At 31.6% G+C, this 26,308-nt stretch overlaps 1 protein-coding gene across 2 annotated transcripts in view; it reads left to right on the top strand.

Annotated features, from left to right (window-relative positions):
• Positions 1 to 26,308, top strand: part of FANCL (FA complementation group L) — a 79,760-nt gene that overhangs the window by 20,355 nt on the left and 33,097 nt on the right. For both annotated transcript variants that reach the window (XM_051975321.1, XM_051975320.1), the window contains exons 2-7: positions 1,506 to 1,564; positions 4,125 to 4,185; positions 7,386 to 7,442; positions 13,498 to 13,598; positions 19,397 to 19,493; positions 26,032 to 26,100. In XM_051975321.1, coding sequence (XP_051831281.1) covers positions 1,506 to 1,564; positions 4,125 to 4,185; positions 7,386 to 7,442; positions 13,498 to 13,598; positions 19,397 to 19,493; positions 26,032 to 26,100 — 444 coding nt within the window. The remainder of the gene's footprint in view (positions 1 to 1,505; positions 1,565 to 4,124; positions 4,186 to 7,385; positions 7,443 to 13,497; positions 13,599 to 19,396; positions 19,494 to 26,031; positions 26,101 to 26,308) is intronic.

The raw sequence follows: 26,308 nt of genomic DNA, 5'->3' as shown, positions 1-26,308 counted from the left end.
CAAGTAGTAGTTTTTGAAAGACCTCCCCCACTCCCTACCCCCACCCCCCCAAAAAGAGGAAAAAAATCAGCAAACTTGCTCAGTACATTAAAAAGATCAAAAACATCAAAAAAAAAAAAAAAAAAGATGGATTAGGAATGTCTTCCCAAATCTCTTCTTTTGAGGCATGCTTGTTTAAAATTTTGCAGTATTCATTTTTGATTTGTGTGTGTTTCTTTCCATTCTATTATTGTAGTCTTTGTATAGGTTGTTTTTTTGGCTTTGAAAAAAGACAAAAAGTTCAAGTAGATCTTTCATGTTCTTTGTATGTATTGCACACAATTTCATATAGCATACGTTCATTTACCACAATTTGTTTTGCCTTTCCCCAATCAGTGGCATCTTTGTTATTCTGTCATGTCTGACCCTATGCGATCTCATGGACTTTTGTTCATGGAATTTTCTTGGCAGAGATACTGGAGCAGTATGCCATTTTCTTAAACAGTATATTCCCACTTTATTTACAAATAAGGATTAAGTGACTTTCCCAGTGTCACTAGGTAATACATGTGTGAGGCCAGATTTGAACTTGGACCTTTCTGACTCCAAGTCTGGTGCTCTATCCACTGAACTATCTAACTGCCCTATCTTCCTAGATGCCCCAGTGGCATCTATTTTATTTCCAATTCTTTATTGTTACAAAAAAGTGTTGCCATAAATATTTTGGTGTATGTAGAAACTTTATTCTTATCAATGGCTAGCTACCTTGGGGTATATTTCTCATCAGAATGCTCTCCTGAACTTCTTTATATACCTTAGATACCAAATCCTTATCAGAGAATTTTGATACAAATAATTTTCTCATTTAACTGCTTCTTTTTTTATCCTTGGTGCTGTAATTTTATTTATGTAGAAGCTTTTGTTTCATGTAATTAAAATTACCTAATTTATCTTTTGTAATAGCCTTTTATCTCTTATTTGGTTAAAAATATCTCTCTAGCCCATAGCTGTGAAAGGTATAGGACCTACTTCTTTTTAAAATTTTTAATACTCTTTAATATTAAAGTCATATATTTATTTAAAATATATTGTGAAATATAATGTTAGGTTTTCACCTAAGGCTCATTCTGCCATATTTTTTAATCATACAGGGAGTTTTTAACTAAGTAATTTATGTTTTGATTATTGAACATTGGATTATTGTTTTTATTCTTCCTTTTCATGTCTGTGTCTCCCTTGTTTAGTCTGTCTAAAATCTTGTAAATGTGACATTTATATATAGGTATTATTATACATCAAGATAGATAAGGAGGACTTAATTTCTCTTTAAATCAACCATATTCATAGTTTATAGTTGTTTTTCCCTTCCTGATTTTTCAGAGTAGCAGAAGAAAATTTATTTTCCATATTTTTTCTGAGAATACAGAACTTTAAGTATATGTGGTAATTTAACTTATTTTCTCAAAATTAACTAAATGAAAATGAAGTTTATAAACTTAATTATAATATTTGAATGTTTTTCACAGGGGAGGGACTTTCATGTTAGAATACTGTTACCTGAAGATCTTCAACTAAAAAATGCAAGGTAAGATAATATTCTTCATTCATTTAAAAATAATGATACTTCTTATATTACAAGTTCAATGCAAATATAAATTGAATCAAATTTTCCTGGGTAGAACATCATGTTAAATATGTAGTTCTCCTTCATTTTATGCACTTTTACCAATTATGTTGAATCTGGATTTCAACTTCTGTAGGGTTGGTCCAGCCCACCTCAGGAGGTAGTGTTTGCCATACACCTACATAGCCTTCTTCATACAGTTCCTTATCATCAGATAAACACTTATACATGATTTTTAAAATACCAATAGTAGTATGTGCCTTTCAGTCATTTGTTCAAGAACAATTGTGTACTATATGCATTATTTGAACCTAACTATGAAGAGGGCACAAAACCAAAGATAACATTGTGTCTATATTGAATCATTTAAGTTTAGGAGTTATTCATAAGACTTAGAATATATGTCATACCCATGGTAACCAGCTCAAGGATGCTTGAGCCCCTGTTGTTGGCAGGGGCATTGGATGAGAGAATATGGCTAGATAAGCACAAATTTGGTGCTTTTTCAGATAAACTTTTTTATCTGTTTGGGGGCATTGAATGAGAGAATTTGACTGGATAAGTATAAATTTGGTACATTTTCAGATTTATTGTTTCATCTGTAGGGGGAATTTTACTGGAGAAGCTTCCCCTTGTTGTTGTTCAGTCGTGGCCAATACTTGGATGACTCTATGGACACCAGTATATTCATCCTGCCTTTAGCATTTTCTTGGCAAAGATACTGGAGTGATTGGCCACTTCTCCAGCAGACCAAGGCAGAGGTTAAATGATTTGCCCAAATGCTTGCCCGTGCATCTAGTCTGAGTCTGAGGTCAGCTTTGAACTCAGGGCTTCCTGACTCCAGCCCCAGCGTTCTACCCAACGAGCCAACCAACTGCCTCAAAACTTTTCCTCCCTGTGTGGATGGGTACCTTTTTGTCATCATAGAGAGCTGTCTATCTGCTGTGCTCCCTCTCCATCACTGCTTAAAAAACTCTGTGTTGGCAGTGTCCCTCTTAAAGACTAAAGATATTCCATTGTTGTGGCCTGCTTTTTAAATAGGCAGAGAATTTCAGATTTGGAAAGAATCCTATTAGTGATCGGGGCACAAGCCTCAAACTACCTGGAAGGAGTCCATTCTACTTTTCAGGTAAGGCTGATTGGTAGGAAGTCTTTCTGGCATACTTTTCTCTGTGTCCTCTTTTTAACTCTGCAGTTTGCTCTTCTAAATCTTCTTTCCCAGTCACTGCCTTTCAGATTTTTGAAGAAATCTATGGTATCTCTCTAACCTTCCATCTTAAAAATTCTCTTCCCTAGGCTAATTATCCCCATTTCCTGTATCCAGCCTTCTATGGCCTCACTGAGAGCCTATCATTATCCTGCTTGTCCTTCTCTGGATGGTCTCTAGCTTTTTAACACGATTTTGCAAATTTGGCATCCAGAACTGAGCTCAGTGCCTCAGATATGCTCTGACTAAGAAGCAAAAAAGACTTTTTCCTCTCTGGTCCTAGATGCTAAATACAAGTCTGATATAGTATAAGATATAGCTTTGTTTTTTATTTAACTTGTAAAATTTTTGTTTAACTCCTTTTGGGAGGAGAAGCTCATTCAGTAGAAAAATATTTTAGTTCTGTTGTTAAGAATAGTATTATGGTAAGTCATAATTACTGTGTATTGTTCTTAAAGTAATCATTTTTCAATATGGTGAAATATAGTAGAAAGATTATTGAACTGGGAATCAGGAAAGAGGTGGGAAAAACTCTGGTTCTCATATTTACTAATTATAAGATTGAACACATTACTTCGCCTCTTTCCTTCTCTGTAAAATGGGAATAATGATACATGATGGCATATCCCTTCACAGGATGGCTAGCTGGCACATTGGATAGAAGGCCAGTCCTGGAATCAGAAACATTTGAGAGTTCCAGTTTGGCCTCAGACATTAGTTGTGAGAAATCTGTTTGCCTCAATTACCTCATCTTTAAAATGGTGATAATGATAGCACCTCCTCCTAGAACTGCTGTAAGGATCCACTAAAGTGCTAATTACAGTGTTTAGAACAGTGCTTGATATATAGTAAGCACTATATAATTTTTTTATTATCAATAATTATCATTAAATTTTATTTTTAATTTTTAAATTATCATTATTATTATTGTTGTTATTATTATTATTATTGAGGTGCTTTGCAAACTACTTAAAGCACTGTATAAATATCAACTTTTTTTTTGGATTTCATATGCTAATGAAAATCCTTTACATTCCTGCCTAAACTAAAATTGATCATATTAATAAAATTTGTGATTATATAGTACTTTAAAGATAGCTAAAAATAACACTAAAAATTTTGAAGACAATACTTTAGTTATTAGTAATAAAATTAATTTGTCAGAATTATGTTTATTTTTCTCTTTTATATACCCACATAAGTATGTTTGTATCATATAAATAAATTTTTAAATAGTGTTTTGGGTGAGGACAAAGCCATGTATCACCTATAAAAACAATTTTAAAAACCTTTTATCCCATTTTTAATTTTTAGAATACTTTGTAGTTGGCAACTGAAGACAATACTGGATGGATATCATCAGATATTAAACCAAGTATGTCCTTTTAAAAAATATCTTATGCATAGGAGTTAAATGAATTTATTATTTGTTAAGAGCAGTAATATTGATTATATGTAGGTGTATATATGTATATGTATACACATATGAATATATATATACATATTTATAGCATATGTCTGCATATGTATATATCAAAAGCTCCCAATCATTAGGATAATAGGAGTGTTTAATTTGTATCTGTGTATGAGTATAGTAGAGAACTTTAAATCAACAACATGTTTTAAAGTTATGTTAAAATGTTAATGAGTAAATCCCCTTTCAGAAAAAAAGTTAAATATATTTTCATTATAAAGTTGATACCCAGTTACTTTGCCATTTTCTCTACATTTAACTTTCCATATTCATATATGGATACATATTTTGTATGAAAATATTTTCCCCTAATTATTATTTCTTGTCCTAATCTTAAAATAAAAGTTTGTTTTCACATAATTAATTAGCAAAATTGAGCCTGAAAAGAATATTAAAAATATAAAAAGCCCTTTCTACTTTATATGATCCATTCTTTCCTCTCTGGTATTGCAATTATGATGTATTTTAATTGGGGATTTAAATTCTTTATTTTGACTATCCTGTTGTATTTTTGTCCAAGTGAACTATTCTCACCATCCATTTACTATTTTAACAGTTGAGAAAACTAAGGCAAAGGGCTAAGTAAAGTCAAATCCTTACTCAGGATTTGAAATCTTGTTTTCCGGGGTCCAGATCTATTAACTCTATCTGCATGTCTCTTAGTTGCCTGTCTTGAAGGAAATTAGAGATTCCCCAAGGTAGAGAAAAATGAAGAGGGAGAGCAATCCAGGTATTGAAGATAGCTGAGGAAAGATATGGAGGTTGGACATGGGGGGCATCATGTGCACTGATTGCACACTTCAATTTGGACTTGAGGCAGGATATCCTTGATGTAGGACATCCTTGATTTTGGTAAATATCATTGGTATTTGTTGTTTCTTCTTGCATTGATACTCAGATTGTTGAACAATGTTATCTCTGGATCTGCATTTGCCATAGTATCTTATGCAGTGTTAATGTAATGTATGCATGAGAAACACTTTAATAGAAAAATTGGCCAGACTTTCTAAACTTAATCTCCATGTGCCTTCATACTAGGTAACTTCAATGTGAATTTGGTCATGGGAATGATGAACAAAACTATTTTGTAAAATATAATTTGAAATCCAGAATTTAAAATAGCCAGAGATTTTCAAATTACTTAGAAGCCTCATGGATAGATACTACAAGAAGAGTCTCATGCTGTTGAACTTGGCAGATGTTAAGAACATCACCAGAAAAATAAAACTCAGGAAATCTGGATGTGAAATGATTGCCAAAATGGAAATTGCTTCCAAATCATCTAACCTGTGTGCTAACAGGTTACTCCCTTTTTAGAGCAAAGGTCGAAATGAATAGGAGATTTGAAAAAAGTAAAATTTAGAAAAGTAATGTTAGCATGGGAACTTTCTTCTTACCTATTGAACAAGCTGTCACTTGAAAAAAATTCAGTAATTGACAAAAGTAAAGAACATTACCATTTCTTAGAGACATTTAATTTATACAGAACACTTGCTATGATGAATAAGCCAAAAAAACCTAGAATTTGCCTCAACCAATGTTAACAGTTATGGACTATTTTTCAGCTCTAGTAAACAAAGAAGAGAAATTGTCAGTGGTCAGTAGAAAACAGACCACCTCCTCAATACTCTGAGGATGGCTATACAACAGAGGGCATAGGTGAAAAAGTCCTGGATTTGGAGTCAGAATAAGCTAGTTTAAATCTACCACTTATAACTGACTTTGGGCAAGTGACTTGACCATTTTGCTCGTAAAGTAAAGACATTAGATTAGGTGACCTTGAAAATCCCATTTAAATCTGTGAATCTATTTATTATTTAGCTCTATTGTAAGTTTGTTACCTTATAAAATTTTTTTGTCAAAAATAAGAAAGGAAAAATTCACTGGTTACCCTTATGCAGAATCATTTACAGTTTGGCTTTAATGCATAAATCACATATTCTCTGGGCTTCATTTTCCTAATGAAATGAAGAGGCTTGGCTAGACTTGGATGACCTATGAAGTCCCCTGCAACTTTGAATCTATGATTTAAATCTATTCATCCTACATATTTTTGTTGTTTATTTTAAATTTCTAAAAGGAAGAGGAGAAAAAAAATTCATTTGTTGACCTTGTTCAGAATTACTTGCAGTATTGGTTCAATTGTATATAAAAGGTAACTGGCAATACAATGTAGCATTAAACAGAAGAATAATTCAGGGTTTCAGCTAAAGATACAAGATAATGCAAGATATTGCTTTTCATTGCTTTCTTTTATTCTCTGATTCTTATAGGGGTTTAAAAATAAATTATGAGAGATTTCAAAGAGCTTTTGACATTTTTAAATAATCATTTGGCTTTTGGAAGTTTGGCTTTTCATTTTTTTCCAATAGTTGCTGCTTTCTCTTGGAGGATTGACTAAGTTACTATAGGATAATTTCTGGCACATAAATAATAATGTCTTCAAGGTCATAAGAGGAAATCAAAATAATATATGAAGTCTTGATCTTTACTTATTTTGAATCCATTCATTTTAATTTCATTTTTCAACTATAAAAGTTTCTTTTCTTTTCCTTTATTAACACAATGTTGTTTTTAGATAATAATTAATCTATTTCTTTTCTTCCTTTTTTTTTTTTTTTTTGGCTGGATGAAAATTCAGAGTAAGATTGCCAATCTAGTCCTAAGAATTGTGGGGACAATTCGATTAATTTCAACAAACAAACAAAAGTGTTTATTAAACACTTATGATCAGTAGAACACTATGTTAAGATTAGGGGAGATAAGATTAGATAAAAGGTAGATATTACCCACAGGGAGTTCACAGTCTGTTAAATAAATACAGTAGATACCATGGTATTTAGTAGCATCATTCTCAGCTTAATATTAATTCATTAAAATTTATTTGAAGATTGTTTATTGGAATTAAAAAATTATTTTTATTAAGAACATTGCTGTGTATTCAATAAAGATAATTGTCAAAAGGTTAATGTTTCATATAGTCACCATACTTAAGAGATGCAGATGTGTTTAATTTGTTATTTAATTTTTCACATTCAGGTTGACCTACATTTTAATTCCAATGAACAAGTAAAATTAATTGGAACTATTGTTTAATTTAGAGATTGCAGTACTCTCCTGACCTGGTGAGCTTTATGATGGAGTTGAAGATGATTTTGGTAAGAAATTTAATCTGACACTGTATTACTGTTCTATCGGTTTTTTTATAATTTCTCTAACTTCGTTTTAAACTGACATAATTAGGATTTCAGATTCTCCCCCATAGCCCTTAAAATTACTGATTGAATATATTGGGTTAGTATACCTCGCAACTGGCCTGGAAGTCTATTCCCCTTAACCTATGTTAATTCCTGGTGGAATTTGTTTAATTAAATAACAAACTAATACGCATATGGTCCTTACTATTTGCTCTGGCCAGTTGGTGAAGGTCATGAATGTACGAATAAAGTCCTTTCTCTCAAAGAACTTTTGGAAATCCAAGGAGATGCTTAAAAATGTAAAAGAAGTATCAGATTCCCCAGGATAGTTGTACATGTAAACTTAGTAAGCCAAGAAATATTTAAATAATCATTCTAGAATTACTGAATTTTAAAAATTATATAGCACTTTTTTTTAAACAAGTGATTAAAAAAATAAAAGTGATGAGACATGGAACAAGATCAAAACTAACAGTTATGATCTTGGGTAGTATACTTACATTCTCTGTATTTCAATTTTCTTTGTCTGTAAATAAGTTGGTTGGACCAAGTGATCCTGAAGGACTTTTTTAAGCTTATTTGTATAATGAGTTTTTGTTCTGTGTTATCCTAAACACCCCCCACATATGCACACATGCACATATGTGTTTTATCTGTGTATACAGAGTAGTTAGAGCACTTGGTTCTGGAGTCAGGAAGACTGGATTCAGACCAGCTTCAGGCTTTACTTGCTATGTTACTCTGGCAAGTCATTTAACTATGTATATGTATATATGTTTGTGTCTTTGTGTATCAGATGATATGAGAGAGAGATGGCTAGCTCTCAAGTAGCCAGACTTAGCCACCTGAGTTCAGATCCCACCTCAGACACTTACTTGTGTCACCTGGGCAAGTCACTTAACCTTGTTCTATTCATCATTTGCAAAATGAGCTGCAGAAGGAAATGGCAAATTGCTTCAGAATCCTTGCTCAAAAAATCCCACATGGGGTCACAAAGAATTGGATGTGACTGAAACAAATAACTGTGTGTATGTGTATGTGTGTGTGAATGTGTATTTGTGTGCACACACTAAGAATAGAGAGTTTTTTTATAGTCACATTACTAAGAACAAATGCTTTAAAAAAGAAATATTTATAAATACTTTAATGATTTATTTCCTTATAGTTTTATTTTCAACATGTGCCAGTAGTAAAATATTAATAAAAATAAATTTGTCTAAGGGAAATTTCCTTTTTTTTCTTCATAATATTAGGAGAATTAAAAAAAAAAAACTTTACAAGTCAAGCTATAGGCAAATAAGTTAAATGTATGTGGAGACTAAATTAAAACAACACAGCTTTGCCCTATTAAGCAGTCATGAAAAATAATTCTATTTATTACCTAAGCCATCAGTCACAGCTGTATTTAGCACATAATTTGAAGAAATAATGATTATGTTAAAAGGAGATAGCAAATGATAATATGGACTGTTTATATTTTAGTTTAATGTAAAAAACAAATTTAGATTTAGTAACTCATATAAACACAGGAGTGACTCATTTGGAACTCTAACCTTTAGAATTACTGAGGCAGATTTCTAAGTTGCAGGAAATATTTAACATTTATGTTTCATATATATATTTATAGGAAAATTTGATCCTATCAGACTTAGCTTACTTTTTTTTTTAAATAAGTGTAGATTTCTGATTTTTTTTGTTAATCCAAGATCTAGAGCTCTTACAAATGTAAGATTTATTAGCTTGAATTTTGAAGTTACTAGTGTTAAGGTGATGATATTCATCACCTTTGAAGAAATTATGATGTGATTGATTTTAATGACTTAAGCGGTTACCAAATTTATATTGGTTGACTTCAGTGTAACTGCATAAGTTTTATATTGACTTTTAGTTGTTACTCTCTTCCCCCACCAAAAAATGGATTGCATCTTTTCTATAGATTATTATTAATTTCATCTTTTCTGTAAAGATTGAAGAGCAAGGACAATCATTCTGAATTGGTGACTGAATTTTAAATACTTTGCTATAAAAAAGATTTTTTATATTGCTTTTTGGTTATATGCTAAGAATACTTTCATTGCTCTTCCTATTATAACATCATTTTTCCTCCAAGAGACATTTTTTTCTTAATCAGCACATCAACATAATTTGTAGTGGACTTTTATTTTTCTTTTTTGCTTGTGTCCTGGATGGGACATAAAGTTCTGAAAAGTATATAATATCATTGGATTGATGATTGGTCTCTCTAGTTGTAGAGAATAAACTCTGAGAAAGATTGGGTTAGTAGCCTGTTTTTAAGGCGTAAAAAATAGACCTGATTTTTTTTGGGGGGGTAGCAAATTACTTAAGATACAAGGATTAATGAAGCTTGATTATTCTGAGCTCTGCTTTTTAAAACCTAGAGAGCACTTTGGCAATTTCAACATTGGTTATTTGGCATTCCTATCCCATCTTATGGATTCTTAATTATAATAGTAATTTTTGTCATTATAGATTTATCTTGATCTCTTTTTTCAAAAAGCAGAAACAGCAAAAAAAAAAAAAAAAATCTTGTTTGATAATGATGTTTGAGTAAGGGGGTGGGATGGTTATTTTTTCCCTGTTGGGAGTTAGTATGAAATAGTAGAAATAAGAAATTCTGGAAATTTCAGTTTAAATCTTATCTCAGTTACTAGCTGTGTGACAAGAGGCAAGTTATTTAATATCTGAGAGATTTTTTTCTCATTTGCAAAATGGGACACTATTAATATTTTGTACTGCCTACCTCACAAGTTTATTATTTGCAAAGCACTTAACAATGTTGAAAATGTTATGTATACAAATGAATTATTATTATTATTATTAAAGCATAAAGGACTATCTGATTTTGGTAGTTTATAGTCTTTCTGAATTAAATCTGACATTTCCAAAAAAAAAGAAAAAATAACCTTTGAAATTTATAAATAAAGCAAACACCTTTTATTCATTTCCCTTCTAATAAGCCAAAATACTTACTATTTAATACTTAATATTTAAATATTATACTTTTAGGTTTCTGGTTATTTTTAGCAAAGTATTAAGCATTTTTAATAAAAATCAGTGTAGTATATTATAGACAGTTCTCTGAATTAGGAAGACCAATGATTATATTTTATCTCTGATCCATAGTGTCACCCAGAACAGTCTATGTAACTTTAACTCTATAGCAGATTTACCTTAGTAAGTCATGCTACTCACTTGGAGTTCTCTAGAGGGTAACACTGTCTAATTTTTTTTTAAAAATCACATCTTATAAAGTTATTGAAAATGGTGTAGATTTCTCCTCCTCCCCCCCAGGTATGTATTTTCTTTTTAGTTCTTAATTGTACTGTTGGAATTTATGTGTAGGCATTTATAACCTCACAGATTTAAGAGTTTATTTTACAAATGAGAAAGTAGAAGCCAGGAGAGTTTGTATCTTCACACTGGAAGTAAGTAACAGAATAATTTAAATCTGTGTTTTCTGACTCCTAATCCAGTGCTTTTAACTTTCCCCACTGTCCCATCCTATCTCTTGTAGGATTATAGATTTATAACTGATAGTGACCTTGGAAGCCTACCAAGTCCAGCTCCCTAATTCAGATAGAAAGGTAAATGATTTGTTTAGTTAGGCAGTTAGTAATGTTTTTGGATTTGAACCAGGATCTTCCTAAACAAGCCCAGCACTATATCTGCTAGGCTATGCTCCCTCTATTAACTTTATAATTTATTTTCACTTTAATATAGTTTTAGAACTAGAAGAGCCATTTTAGTTATTAGCCTTGACTGAATTTTTTCACATAAATTTCTATTTTAAACTTGAAATCTGTCAATTACCATAATTTTGTGACATTTAAAAAGTTTGAGAAACATAATTTCTGGGTAACTAATCATTTTGTTAATAATGCCAGTATTTTATTAATAAAAGAGGTCAGTGGCAGTCTTGATTGTACTGCAGTACATGGCACAGTTTATATGCCTTTGGAAAAGTGGATGTTCCTGAGGGTGTCAATCAAATCTAATTGGTTAACAATTAATGAGAGAATAAATATTATAATGAGAAATGGGCTCACTCCAATGAGGGGCTGAGAGAATAACATTTTGTCACTCTTAGACCAAGACTGTCCAGACCACCCTCTGCTTTGGGCAATCTAATCAAAGAAGTTATTCTCACCCAAACCTGAGTAGTACACAATGGACTTAGATTAAATTCCTTATAAGGTTGGGTGGACTCTGACCAAGTTAATCCAATCTTATTATCAGTAATGTCCTTTTTTGAAATTTGAAATGAAGACTATAGAAAGAGGGGGAGCTCTGGACCTCCCCAAATCATTGGTTATTAATAATCATTTCCTTCATTTTCATAATAATTTTCTGTGGAGAATAATACCTTTTCAAAATGGAAGGATCCCAAGATTAAAATGAAAATACATTTTGCTGTTGTCTTTTTACCAGAACTGATTTCATTAGTGTAGGGACCTTTTTTTTGTAGTTAAGAAATTTCCTCTACCAATGGAGATGAACAGTTGTAATTTAGCATAAAGAATTTCCTTGGTTACACTAAGAGGTTATAATTTGTCTGTGGTCATACTGTGGGTTAAAATTTGATAACTCTTTTCCTGCTTTTCTCTCCCCTTCCCAGCTTGGATTTTTTTTTTTTAAACTTAAATTTTCTGTCTCATCCCCAATGTTTTTCTTGTCAATTCCTTTCCTCCTTCTGTTGCACTCCTACACTTTTCGTAATGCCTTCTGGCTTTTCTGACAACGTGAACACCAAAGTAATTTGTAAATATTTCTTACACTCAATAAAATTGAGAGTATCTTAAAATATTTTTTCAAATGCCAAATTTGTAAACGTTAGCGATTTCAAAATGGAGCAGTATTCATTCTTAATTTTAACTGCTCCATTGTTGTTGATTTTGATCTTGTTTTCTTTATAATTTTGTTTGTAGTTTTTGACTGTCACCTTAGAGAGATCGATAGAGAGCAAGGTAGCCTTGATTCCAATAAATCCATGATGTGGGTTCTTCTTCCAATGGGTGCTTATCATGACAAATTATACCAATTTAGACCATGTTCTTCTGTGTCATATTTTGGAACTTCCATATACAATTCCATCCTATGTTTGGGGTGGAGAAGACCTTCCTTTCATTCTCTTGACTACTAGGTAATGCAGTGGATTGTGTAGATCTGAGTCGACATGTGGCCTCAGGTACTTATTAGTTATATAATCCTGGGAACATCACTTAATCTTTACCTGCCTCAGTTTCCTGATATGTAAATTTGGAATAATAGTAGCATCTATCTCCAAAAGGTTCTGGGAGGGAAAAAATGAGATATTTGTAAAGTGCTTTGCAATCCTCACTGTACTAAATGCTACCTATCACCGACATCATTGTCTTGTGGGTGTAATTTCTCCAGATAACTTTTGAGCTATTCATGAATGAGAAAAAGCTTTGGTAGGGAGGAAGAGAATAGCATATAAGATACTAGAGCCAGGGAATGGAAAGAATTAGGACATGGATAACTGGAACAATTATTGATTATTTTGTTTCTTTCTTTGGATGAGGATATACCAACAGGAAAAAAAGATAGGCAATTTCACTGAAGTAGTGAGTTCCTACTTTTATGCTAAGGAGCCACTTGGAGTATTTTGTGAGTTACTTTTCTTCACTTGATAGATTCAGAAAGAGATGAAGAAATAGAAGAGTTTGAGGGTAGTTATTTTTAGATAAATTTTTTTCAAGGTTTGAGTAATAATTAATGGAAAGTTAAGGCTCAGAAATCTTAAGTCACATCCCCCCCTAACCTGCCACCCAGCATCCTCACTGACTTTATTACCTGATAAATTCTGTAACTTTCCCATGTTTCACCATGACTGAGAAAAGGCTTGTCAGCTAGATTTATAGGGTTTTTGGATTAGCCCAGAAAACTTTAATGAAATTGTTTATTGTCATTTGGTACTGATCCTATCACACTGGGGCTGATGTATGTATATGTATTTGTCTTTCTCTTTAAACAGGAAGTTGCATTGAAGAATAAACAAGAGCTATATGCACCACCACCTCCTCCTCATTACTACTTATGTCTTGTTGAAGAAATAGAAACTCTGGGTTGGGATAAGTAAGTTTATTTTTTTTTAATATTTCTTTAACTCTTCAGTCATCTATGATTTCATTGTAGTGAGTAATCCTCCCACTGACATATCACAATTCATTTTGACGTTGGTAGGTAATCTTTGAGGGTTGCTGTGATTGACAAGTATACTTCTGTGATTAAGACTGATAATGGCTAATTTGATGATGTGACTTTTTTTACTTAGCTAGCAAGTCTGGACCTTGGATACAGGACATCCACATCATTCTTGGGCCCATATTCAAAGCCTTTTAGCTTGAAAGTATCTGCTAATGTTGCTTCATTGGCATAGTTTTTCACAATTCAGAACCATCTCCATGTGACTAGAGCATCAGAATAGGACTTGATGGAACATAAATTTATTAAATAATATTAGGATTTGATATATTTTTAAAATATCTTTGCATTTTTTGCTCAACAAAATTGAGGATGTTATCTTTAGAGAACCATTGTTTGTTTAATTTTTTAACGCTTTAGATGTTGCTCTTACTATAGGACCAACCCATTTTTTCTTCCTTATAATTCATAGGTTCACATGTAATCTTCTTTTTGTTCTACTTTATAGATAAATAAACAATAAAGCAATAAAAATAATACAATCAATCTGGTTATGGTTTCTTGTTGGATTGGATTGTTGTACTTCCTGCTTTGGTTAAATATTCATAGAAATTCTGACTGATTGATTTCATTATCTTTTAGAAAGGTGTATTTCTAAATTTTCCACCACCATCAAAATTTAGTAAAAAAAAAAAAATCCTTTCCTTCCCTTACCCCAAGTTTGTGAAACATTCTTCTACCTGTATATTTAGGATCTAAGGGAATATAGGTTCAAGTTTAGGGATAACGTCTGTAAAAGAATAACTCATCATTCCTCAAAGTCTTTTTGTTAGAATCTTCAAGATGCTTCCTTTAGGGTTGGTGTAATTTTTCTGCCAAGCTCTTTTATGATAATAAACACTAATAATAGCTCACATTTCTATAGTGCTAATTCGGGCTCAGTGCTAAGTGCTTTACAATTATTATATCATTGAATCCTCATGACAGCCCTGGGAGGTAGATCCTGTTAGAATCCCCATTTTACAGATGAGGAAGCTGAGACAAATAGAGATTTAACAACTTGCCTAGGATCACATAGTAAGCTTTGAATTTGTGTCCATTTTGTCCTTGGTTCTTGATGCAGAAACTTCTCAGGGATAATAAGAGGATGGGAAATCCCACATCCTCTGGCCCTCTGAAATGCAGGAAGTCCTTTTCAGATGAAGGGGAGTGGAGGAGATCAAAGCTGAGAATGAAATGTTTTTCTCTTTCTTCTTTTAAGAAATTTCTCAGAATTTTTTTTAGAATCTTCTAATGCCAAATACTCAACTCTTCAATTCCAATTTATTCAGTGGTTTTTATCCTTCCTTCCTTCCTTCCTTCCTTTCTTTCTTTCTTTCTTTCTTTCTTTCTTTCTTTCTTTCTTTCACTTGCTTAATTATTTATTTACTTATTCATTCATTTATCTGTCTACCTTTCTATCTATCTATCTAGCTATCTATCTACTTATTTTTGTTCAGGAGTTTTTTAGAAGCCTCTGAACACAGGATCAGGCCCTCCAGCCAATCTGAAGTGATTAAAACTTGTTTTGAACCTAGTGAATAGTCCAGATGTGCTCACCTGGTAAATATTTCAATCAGAATTTGGCATTTTATTTGAATTGCAATAGAGAGTGGTTATCTATGCTGACTTTCACCATTACAACTTTTCTTTTCTAATCCAGTGTAAATTTTGATGATGATGGAAAAGAAAGCTGAAATTATTTTTGTTGCTACTTGTATGTATGAAAACAAATCAAACTAAAACCCCTTTTTTTTTTCCTCCAGAGAGGTAGGTGGATAAGGACATATGAATTACAAAGGCAAATGATGTGAATAGAAGTCTCAATAGTATCTTTTCTACTTCTTTCCATGTAATTTTGCAAAATGACCTTTTAAGGAAATATAGCTGAAAATATTAATGTTGCCAAAAAACAAGGTTTCCATTTGATAGGGATAGAATCCCAGAATTGAAGGAAATAAATATTTCATTTTGTTAAAACTAACTTTGGAACTAGGTAGGAAACCTTTTTACTTCAACAATCATATGCTCTCAAATTCTGAAGGGACCCTATGCTGACAAGGGGACTCTTTTAACAGACATTTTATTTAGTAAATGAAGTGTGATCTTCCTTTCAACTTGGCTGCTCAGCATTTCAAGTTTTTCTCTTCTATAGATGGATTATATGACCTGTTACAGAAGAAAAAAATTCCCTCTCTACTCTTGCATTTTACCTAGATTTGTCAGAGGTGTGTAATTTTTTAAATGTACAATCATCTGCTTGCTTGGAGAAAGGTCCTGATTGTCAGATTTCTTCTTGTTAAATCAGAAAAAAAAAAGGCTTCCCCCTTCTATTTTATGATAATTGTGAAATACAAAGTGAAATTCCATTGCCATAGTAAAATAAAGCTACCAGGTTTCAGTAAGGTTTATTAGAATTACTAAACAGAGATCATTGTTTTTGTTGGGATCTCTTTTGGAGTATCAGTAGATGAGCAATCTAAGATAGATCTCATGGAAAGATGAACCTGAAATCAGGAAGTGAAGTAAATCCAGGTCACCCATCTTATAATATTTATCTGAGGCATAATTTTAATTCATATCTTCCTACAGTATCTATTCCTTCTTTAAGTCTGATCTGGGCAAACTAAAGGGATGCCTCTATTAAGCAAAAATATATTCTTACTCTTTGACCATTATAAACTACCTGTCATGAGTCTGAATTGAACTATCAGCATTTATTAAACATTTACAGTGTACCAAGTACTGAATTAAATTCTGGGAAGATAAAGAGAAGCAGAAAGTCCTTGCCCTCAAAGAGCTTACATTCTAATAAATGAAGATAATACATACTAGGGAAATAAAGAGGAGAGGATTTGGAGAATTTTGTATACTTTCTTCATGACCTAACTTGTGAGATGAATCCCTCAAGCAATGTGAATGGACTAGGTTTTTCTGAATTATATTGTGAAGTCACTCAGTGGTCTTTCTGAACTAGAAAAGGATTAAGCTTTAATAGCATTTCCTCCTGAAAATATATATGAGGGGCAGCGAGGTACTGTAGTAGATAGTGCACCAGCCTTGAAGGCAGGAGGACCTAAGTTCAAATCTGGTCTTAGACACTTAACACTTCCTAGCTGTGTGACCCTGGCCGGGCAAGGCCACTTAATCCCAATTGCTTCAGCTAAAAAAAAAAAAGAGAGAGAGAGAAAGAAAGAAAGCATAGATAAGAAACAAGAATACAAATAATTATAATATCTAATCATTTAAATAAAATCAACCTGTATATTAAGAAGGAACTTCAGATGATCCCCAGACCGTTTCTCCCCTTAAATCTTTTCCAAATGACTGAATCATTATCCGTGTAACAAAAATGCAGTTTTTATATATGCGTGTTTGTATGTTTATGACAATAGTATATAATAATTTAATAGCATTTATAATACTAATATATGAAATCTAATAGTTTTTTCTTTTCCTTTTAAACTTTGTTTGGCAATGGACCATTACAGATGTCAAGTTTGGTTTTTTTTATGCCAATAGATCATGTCTATAATTTATAAATATACAGTGACCACTATGAAGATTAATTTTAAATTTTTAAAAAGTTCTAGTCTTTGATTTCTCATACTTTAACATGATGGTTTGCTCTGATGATTATTTTAGCAACAAACCTTAAAATTCATACTACATTTTGGAAATGGTATCTTATTGTCTTTTTTTTTTTTTTTACCCATATAAAACCAGTCTGATTTTTCTTTCCTGTTTCCTATATAGAAAGAGTTTTGAAAATCTTTAAAAGATAGCTATAATAGTTGTAGTGTTGGTGGTAATGGTAGAATAATATCAATGATGATAATAATAGCAGAAATGAAGCCTAGTTTTAGAGTTTATTTTTCCACTTTTCTTTAATAAAACTAAACTAGATCTTATCCTTCATCCCAGAAACTATCACAGAATGGACAGCAGAATACGCCAAATAGACATGGGACCTTTCCCAACTGCCACAATCTGAAAACCTATCAACCTAGATCCTATCTCAATATTGCTTTCCCCATATATACCATAAGATTTCCTGGATTTTAGGGTCTGGATTATCTGCCCTCCGCTTATACCCTAAGGACTTTTCCATTTATATAACATTCTCTCTTGTGTGTTGTTTCTTCTTCTTCAAATGGGAGGTCTTTGAGAACAGGGTCTGTTTCACTTTTGGTTGTTTAGTTATAATAAAAACTTATTTAAAGCATTCTTCCCTATAAACACTTTGAAGAAAACTTTGTGAATATCTGTCTGTATATCTGTGGCTAAGACAGCATTTCATACTTTGCAGGACAAACTCATGAAATATAAAAAATGTTATTTGCTTATTTGGATACCTCCAAATTGACAGAAACTACCAGATATATGGATAGATAGATAATATCATATTGATATGTTCTCCTGATAAATAAAAATTTTTGACATTTGGCTGCCATTAGTGATGTTGGGAGAGACATTGATGGATATAAAAGCAGATCAAAGATTTTTAAGAATGCTATTTTAAAAAATCAATATTGTATATTAAAGTTTAGAACCATGGGTTGCAAATTGTTTTTTTCTTTTGCTTCTTCCAGCCAAGACTTTGTGCCCTCTTTGGTTCAGATCTATTTTTCACGCAGAAAAGAGAGCTCCACAATTCTTTGCCCAGCATCTCTTGCAAAAAAGCCATTTTCCCAGCATGCCAGATCAAGTGACTGGACTCACATATAATGGTATAAAAAAAAATTGTTACATAGGTCAGGAGGCTAATGCTAGTTTTGAACTCTAATGGGTCTTGCCATCAGTCTAGGTGATAAGTTGTGCAATACTCTTAGACTGCTTTTTATCTTTACAAGAGAATGGTATTGTAAAAATGTCAAAAAATATCCGCATGCCCAGTTCACTAGTAAATATACTGCTAAATTTGAACCTTTTTGGCAGTAGCTTATACTACTCAGGGGACCATATTTCCACAGAATGATGTATTTCAAAGTGTATTGGTCTCCATTGTAGGAAATTCATGTTTCTGTAGCAACTTAAAACCAAAACAACTGTGCTTATGCCATATGTTTAAAATATTAGTTATATGGACCAAGGTTAAGTGTCAGAAGTATATTGACTATACTTCTATATATTGAATAAAACTTTTTTTATGAAGGAAAATTTATTGGAAATAAATCGGGTTGTACCTGTTCTTGTATAGCATTTTCCTTGGAGGATCAATTTGTGTATATGAACTAATATCAGCTAGATATTCTACAAGAACAGTATTGATAATAAAGGAGAAGTTCATTTAGGAGAAAAACAAATAAAAAAAGCATAAAAGGCTCATACTGTATGAAACTGCAGAAATGGATCAAAGAGTTTGACAGGAAGTTTAATGTGTACCTAAGTAGAGGTTGACAGGAACATGCTGTGTGTGCCAAAGGTTCCAGTGATGGAAAACTGAAACATGGTGCTCACTGACCACAGCGTGAGCCTTGACACACATTGTAAATAACCCGGAGATATATGACTGCATTAAGCACCAGGCCGGTGTATTAACAGCGGTAAATCTATAGCCGCAGAAATGGCTGCCACGCAGGACTGCCTCTGATTAATATTTGTAATAGATTAATAGGAGCATGGAAAAAAAAATTCAAATTGTAATTCCCCTAAATGTTATCATCATTTTCATTCTCTTTCTTACACAGACTCGTGTATGTGGATACTTCCTTTAGTACCATCAAGTTAAAAGCCAAAGATACTTCTGGGAGAGAACATTTAATCACTCTCAAGCTAAAGACAAAGGTGAACTTTTGTTTTCATTTAAATGGTTGTCATTGACATGGTAGTAATTGTTTATTACTTAACAGTGTTTTGTAATTAAGAAGAAAAATATTTTCTTCATAAAAACCCTAGAGGCAGGTAGAACAAAATTATCCTTGTTTTCCATATGAATAATCTGAAACAGTGCAGTTTAGTGATTTTGTCAATATTCATGCAACTGGATGAAGACAAGACTTCTACTAACTCCCTATCCAGGTTTTTCTATAGCTGCTTACCACAAAGCATCTTAGCTATGTCAGTTAACCTGAGGAAACTAATTTTTGCATTTCTTTTTCTCTTTCTTATATTAGTGAATTGACTTTCTACTGTTGTAACTTAAAAGTAATGATTAATGATTTGACAGAGTTCTTTTTATTTTTATTTTTTTAGTCACAATTTAAGAAATGAGGCTAGACACATGCCAGATCTAATGGCAGGAATGGCAAAGTATAGAAGTTAGTTTTTAATAAACTTTTAATTTAAAATGTTGAAGATTATATATTTTTAAGTTATTATGTAGATGATACCTTCCTCATCTTTCCTAGATACTAAATTGAGTAATATTCACCACATAATGAGCATTTAGCAAATATTGGTGATCAATAATCACTATAATTTTTTAAATAGGTATTTTCATAGATAATAGCATTAGAAATTTCTATTGCTTTTTAAATGAAAATATGAATTTAAATAGTTACCTTTGCAGCAAATGTAACTGTGGAAGTTCTTTATCAAGCCCTTTAGAACTCATTTGAACCAACTAGCATGTCTTTTTGGTGAAAAAAAATTTATTGTTTTAGAGTACATGTATAATGGATAAGTATCTTCTATATACTGGGACACAGTTTCTCTGTGCATATTAAAGATTTTTTTTAACAGCATTGTCAGTATAGATCTATCTATATGTGTGTACATGAAGGCAATAATCAGTTAAAGTATGAAAATTGGATGTTTCTATATCTGGAAGTAGCAAGCCCTGGCATCTTTCATACTTCAATCTATGTTTATATGTCCTTAGTAGGAAATTAGCAGAAAATCATTACATTGGAAACTTCTCTTATCTCAAGTGCTGGATTTCCACTGATCTGGAATCTTTGGCTGAGATCTGCTGCTAACAATTCGAGACCACTAGATGTTCTTGAATAGCTATTCTTTATTCCCTTTTGCCTTCATTTCCTTCTGTGCATTTCCTTCCTCTCCCTGTTTCCTTTGTGTTTTGTGTTACTAAATTTTTTTCCTCTTTGTATGTCATAAAGATTTTAGGCAGGTCATGCCTGCCAGAAAATTCTTAGCATATTGACAATCAATACCACTCAATAACAACATGTTCTGTTTACTGACCCAGAACAATGCTACTTTACTTTATTTTGATGGTCCTAGAATGTAAGTTTTGAGTAGTAATTGACATAGACAGTTTCTGCAGATTAGAGGTTTACATAGGAATAGTAATAACTAAGGAAACATTAGAATATGAAGAAAATCAGAAATTGTAACTTTTTTATTGTACCTAGTAGTCATCAATCAACTCTATTTCAGAAGATTGTAGTGATGAAAAGATCAATTGTGTTTGTCCTTTTTAAAAATGTGTCTGGCATTTAAGCTTGCCACAAGAGAAAATTAATATATAAAAGCGTGTGCTGGGTGACACAGAAATTTGATATCTGATGGTGCCCATATAAGACATATTGAGAAATCACTCCATTTATCAGTCCCTATCCCTTTGTTTTCTTTCTTGTTCTCTTTCTTCCCTTTCCTTCTTTCCCTCTGAATTTGAATAATATAGTAAACATTTCAAACCAACTGGTATTAAAGTTGTAAGACAGAATAAATGGGAAGTAATGTTGTTTTTAAGAGAAGCTTAGCAATTGTGTTTTAATTGGCATAAAGTGATTTCACTTTCTATTTTAGTTAATAGGAATACTCTTCTAAGATAGATGAAAGTCTTTTTATCCTCAGCAAAGCTCTTATAGTGACAGCCACCCAGAGTTTTTACTGAAACTCTGTTTGTAAAACAAACAAAAAAGGTATTTGTTGTTGCAAAGATTGGCATGAATAAAATTTTATTTTATGCTTACTGATTATCATTTTGTTTGACCTACTGATTATTATTTTTTACATAATCCTGCTTCTTAAGAAAGTAATATAGAGAATTATAGAATTTCAGAAGGATTTTTTCAAGTGTTACCTTATGCAGAAGTCATACTTGTAGTAGTAGAGTTCATGAGTAAAAATAAAGTTCTGAGAGTTGAGAATTAATCAAGAGATTATATTTTCTTTCTAAAAAGGAAAGGAAAAGTCAGGATGCTTCTGGTAGTAAATGGGATTATTTGTTAGGATCTCAGCTTAAACAGAAACTGAAAAAAAGTAGTTGTAAGGAAGTTTCTCTTTCAGGAATATTTTGGCTTTAGAATATCAGTTATGCAATGATAGATATAGCTGTTCATTTAAAGTATATGATACAACTGAGCTATAGGATATAAGAAAAGAAAGAAAGTTATTTTTGTACTCCTGAAAATAAGTAACCTGTCATTAGACCATCTCTTTACTAGTTATGGAAAATAAGAACTTGAGTTAGATAGAGTGTCACTGAGTAATCTCAAAAGAATATAGGAATTAAATACTATTCTGGTTACTAGAGTTGAAATAGTTGATTATCATTCTCACAAAAATTTTGTTCAACGGCCTCAACACCTTGAAGCTATTTTAAACTAAATGAAACTGGCTGAAGACGAGATCCTTACCTGAGAACAAAGTAAAAGAAATAAATTTCCATTCCATACATATTGACATTCCGAAAACACATATACACACGTGAAATTCAGCACCAGAAACTTTATGCTTTATTATTTTAAAAGTATCTTTATGTGGTTTATTTTGCTGTAAGTCATCTAGGATATATAAGTAAAATGGCCTTTTTAATTTCAGTGGACAGTTTCAATTTTTCCTTTCCAGTTCAAGGAAAATTAGGGTTCCCTGCCAAAAAACCAAGTGCTCAAGGTGAGCACTTTGTGGTGGGAATATTCTTTAATATCACTCTGCTTTGTGTTTCTTTACTACAAGAACACAACTATAGTAACTGAAGCTACATAATCAAAAAATCAGGAGATAAAGGTCTAAGAACACCAGACAAAAATCTTATGCTGAATTTTCTGTGAGGAAGAAGCTTGTGTTAGAATCTAAAAACATGATTCTATAACAACTATTGCCATTTATACTTAATAAAATGTTACATTATAATAATCATCATGTATTTCATTTCCCAGGAAGATATTTGATCACTGTAAATTGAATGTTTCAATAATATCTGAAGAAATACTTTTATGTCACTTAGAGCCATTTAGTCATTTAAACTTCTAAGTAAGACAAGTCGAGTATTGGGGCAATGGCTCTATTGTTAAATTATATAAAAATATACACTTTGACTATGGAAAGATGTCCTGAAGTTTGGCAAAAGTGCTGTTCAGTTATCTGCTTCCAAGATATTTATAGACAAAGGTAAAGTATTATGAAAGTAATGGCAGGATTCTATTCTTTGTATTAAATATACCAATTCATAACAAACTAGGTACTTAGGGAACTTTAATTTTTTTTTCAATGTAGGGGATATAGTTTGATTAAGATATATTAATAAACTTAATTAACCTCTCACTAAGCAAATCTGTTTAAGTAATTAATTTTTTTAAAGCAGGTTATAATTTTGTCTGAAAAGATTTTCTCCTTATTCATTTGCAAATATTTTTTGCCTTGAAAAGGAAAGAGAGCACTTGACTTGTTAAAATCAGGCAGAGGGCCTGAGTAAAGATGAGCTTTGTTTCTTTCGTCAGCCCTTTTATATCTACTTTGACCTAGATTATATTTAGGCATATAGTTGTTTGATAGGATACTATCAAGGTTATAAGAGTCAGCATTTAATTTACTTTTTCTTTGCTTTAAATTGAAAGCCTATGAAGTTATGGATGCTTTTTTTTAAACAGGGAGTTTTATGAAAAAAATGATGTGTCAAAGTAATTACATGCTATACTTTTTTTTTTTTTTTACCTTACTTGCATTATATTGTTTAGTCTAACATTTTAAAAGGAAAATAGATTCACTGGATATGATTTATAATGCTTATTCCATACATTCAATACATAAGAAACTGACACTTTTTCAAAGCACAATTTTCTATTAAAGAGACCATAATATCTTGTGACATAAGAACTCTCACCTTGAACTGAACATTCTCTTTCAAGTATAGCTGTATGGGAAGTTTCATGCTAAATAAGTTTGATCAGTTCCAAACACATTCTTCTCTCTCATTTAAAAGATAAAGAAATAGTATGTATCAAAACTAAAGTAAAGAGTTAAATTAGCAAGTAAGAATTAAAGTTCTTGAACTGTATTTCTAGAACGCATGCTAGATGCATGGGGATGGGCAACAACTCTAATCCTTATAAGATTAAAGTTAAAAAAAAAAAAACCAGCTTGGCTTTAGATTTCAGTGAATAAACAAATATAGTAAATTAATTGGCATCCATTTTGACCTTTGGGAGACCTGAAAGTGTGAGAGGATGATATTTCTTCATTTTGTTTGTTTTTGTTTATTTTTTCAAATCTTTCTTGGTAGTTTTACAAAAAGTGGAAACAAATAGTGAAGTTGTTTACATCTAGTTGAAGTCTAAAGAAATTTCTCTGAGAATTATGTGATATTTGCTTCTTTTTTGTGGGGTTTTCCCCCTCAGTCATTTATAACCTTTCTCAGGTGCTTTTCCAAAGACCAGAAAGGGTCTTACTTTTTTTAAATATCATTTGCTGATATTTGCTGATGAGATGAGATGCTTTTCTATTTAACATAATGGCCTATGTACATTTATTTCTGTTTATGTCCAAAGCCATGAATGCTATATATTTAATGCAAACTTCATAGGCCACTTTCTCTATTTGGTTGGTACTTTGCTTTGGATGAGAGTTGATGTTTATTGATGGACTAACTGACTATTCCCAACAGGCAGTAGTGCACAAAAAAGGGAAAATAAATACTTGCCACTTTTTAAGTAGTTGAGAATCTCATGATATGCTTTTATTATTTTGTTTGAAGTGATGTGAATTATTAGAAAGTCAGATATATTTATCAGAAGGTAAATGCAAAAATATACTCCACTGCTAAATATAAATGATTTTTGTACCATCTGAGTTTCAGGTTATCTGCATTACTGTTCCCCTCCATTAACCTAATCAGTCAAGACATGACTTTCAGTTGGCTCTTATTGCTACATCATATCAAAGCTGTTCTGTGCTTTTCCTTTTAAATCATTCTACATATCGGTCTATATCAGAATATTAAATATTTTTAAATTGAATCAGTTTTAGATTGTAAGTTACCAACAGTTAGGCTTAAATTAATACCTTTCTTTGTATAGTGTTCAGGAGAATAAAATCTTCATTTTAGCACTTAGATCTTTTAGAGAGTTAATAAATATCCACTCAGATTCTTGTTAGTGATCTGCCACTTATGCTTATCCAAGAAAATAAATACTCAAAATTGGGAGGTAAAAAAGGAATTTAATACAACACAAAAACATTGTATATCTTTTTTCATCATAAAGTTTTTTCTGAAATTCACTCTCCAAGGAAAATAATGAAAAAATATAATTAATTATATATAATTATATGTATCTTGTATATAATATATGTATAATACAATATTATACCATATATAGTGTGTGTGTATATATATATAATTATTATTATTATTATTATTATTCAAAGTAAAGAATCCTAGAACTGGACTCTCAAGAAATAAGCAACTTCACAATTTTCTTTAAATAGACTCCACCTAAACTCTCTTCCTGATCTAAAACTATAGAGTTTCTGTGCCCTTCTTTGGAAACTTTAGTTCTTAGTTTTGTTTTGTTTTTTTTTAAATCATGACTATACATATTAGAGATCCTTTCTTTTCCAGAAAATTTCACTTCATAAGATTAATTATGAACTTAAGATTCTATTAATGTCAAATCAGTTACAGATTTTGTACTTTATCCTCAACGAATTAGTCTTTGCATTCACTTTTTTCCCTTTCATTAGTTTCAAATTCCTTAGTCTACTTGAAGTTATTTGTTTGTTTTTTTAAGCTAATTTCAGCCTTTACCTCTTCTTAAAAGGCAAACATATCAGTGTAGAAAGTCAAATTTTAATGAAAAATATTATCTGTATAATTGTTATTGTACTTTTATATCTGTATATATTCCTTGATTGTTTTAAGCAAGTTCATTTATTAAGAATTTTCCATGTATATAGCATTATACTAAGGGAGTTGCAGAGGTTAGATAACATAGCCTTTTTATTCATGGAATGTACAGATCTGTGGTAATACCTGTTTACACAATGTTGGAATTGAGATTGCTAGATTAAAAATTATGTATAAAACCCGTGACTTAAAATAGTCAAGTCTTTCATTCTGTTTTAATGGAAGTCACATAAACTTAAAGGTAGACAAAGAGGAGCTGGAATCATTGAAGTTGTCACTTTTTTTCCCCCACAGTATCCAACAGAATCACCGGATTGCTACGTGGATTTACCACTTCCATTTTCTGTTTCTTGGACACCACAGGTAAGTTTTTATGTTTCTTATTAGCTATAGTTTAACTCATTTTGAAAGACATTTTTATTTGTGTTCATTGTCTTACTGGTTTGTATAGGGGACAGAAATCATTTTTCTGAGAACTCATATGATTTTGTAAAATAAAAAAAAAAGATTAAAACTTGTTAGTGAACTTAGAATGAATTCTGAGTCTCTTTAGAGCTGATGAGAGTTTTGA

The sequence above is a fragment of the Antechinus flavipes genome, chromosome 2, assembly GCF_016432865.1.
Source record: "Antechinus flavipes isolate AdamAnt ecotype Samford, QLD, Australia chromosome 2, AdamAnt_v2, whole genome shotgun sequence".
In the NCBI taxonomy this organism is placed as follows: domain Eukaryota; kingdom Metazoa; phylum Chordata; class Mammalia; order Dasyuromorphia; family Dasyuridae; genus Antechinus; species Antechinus flavipes.
Note: the sequence above shows the minus strand (reverse complement) of the source record. Positions and strands in the feature narration are given on the sequence as shown.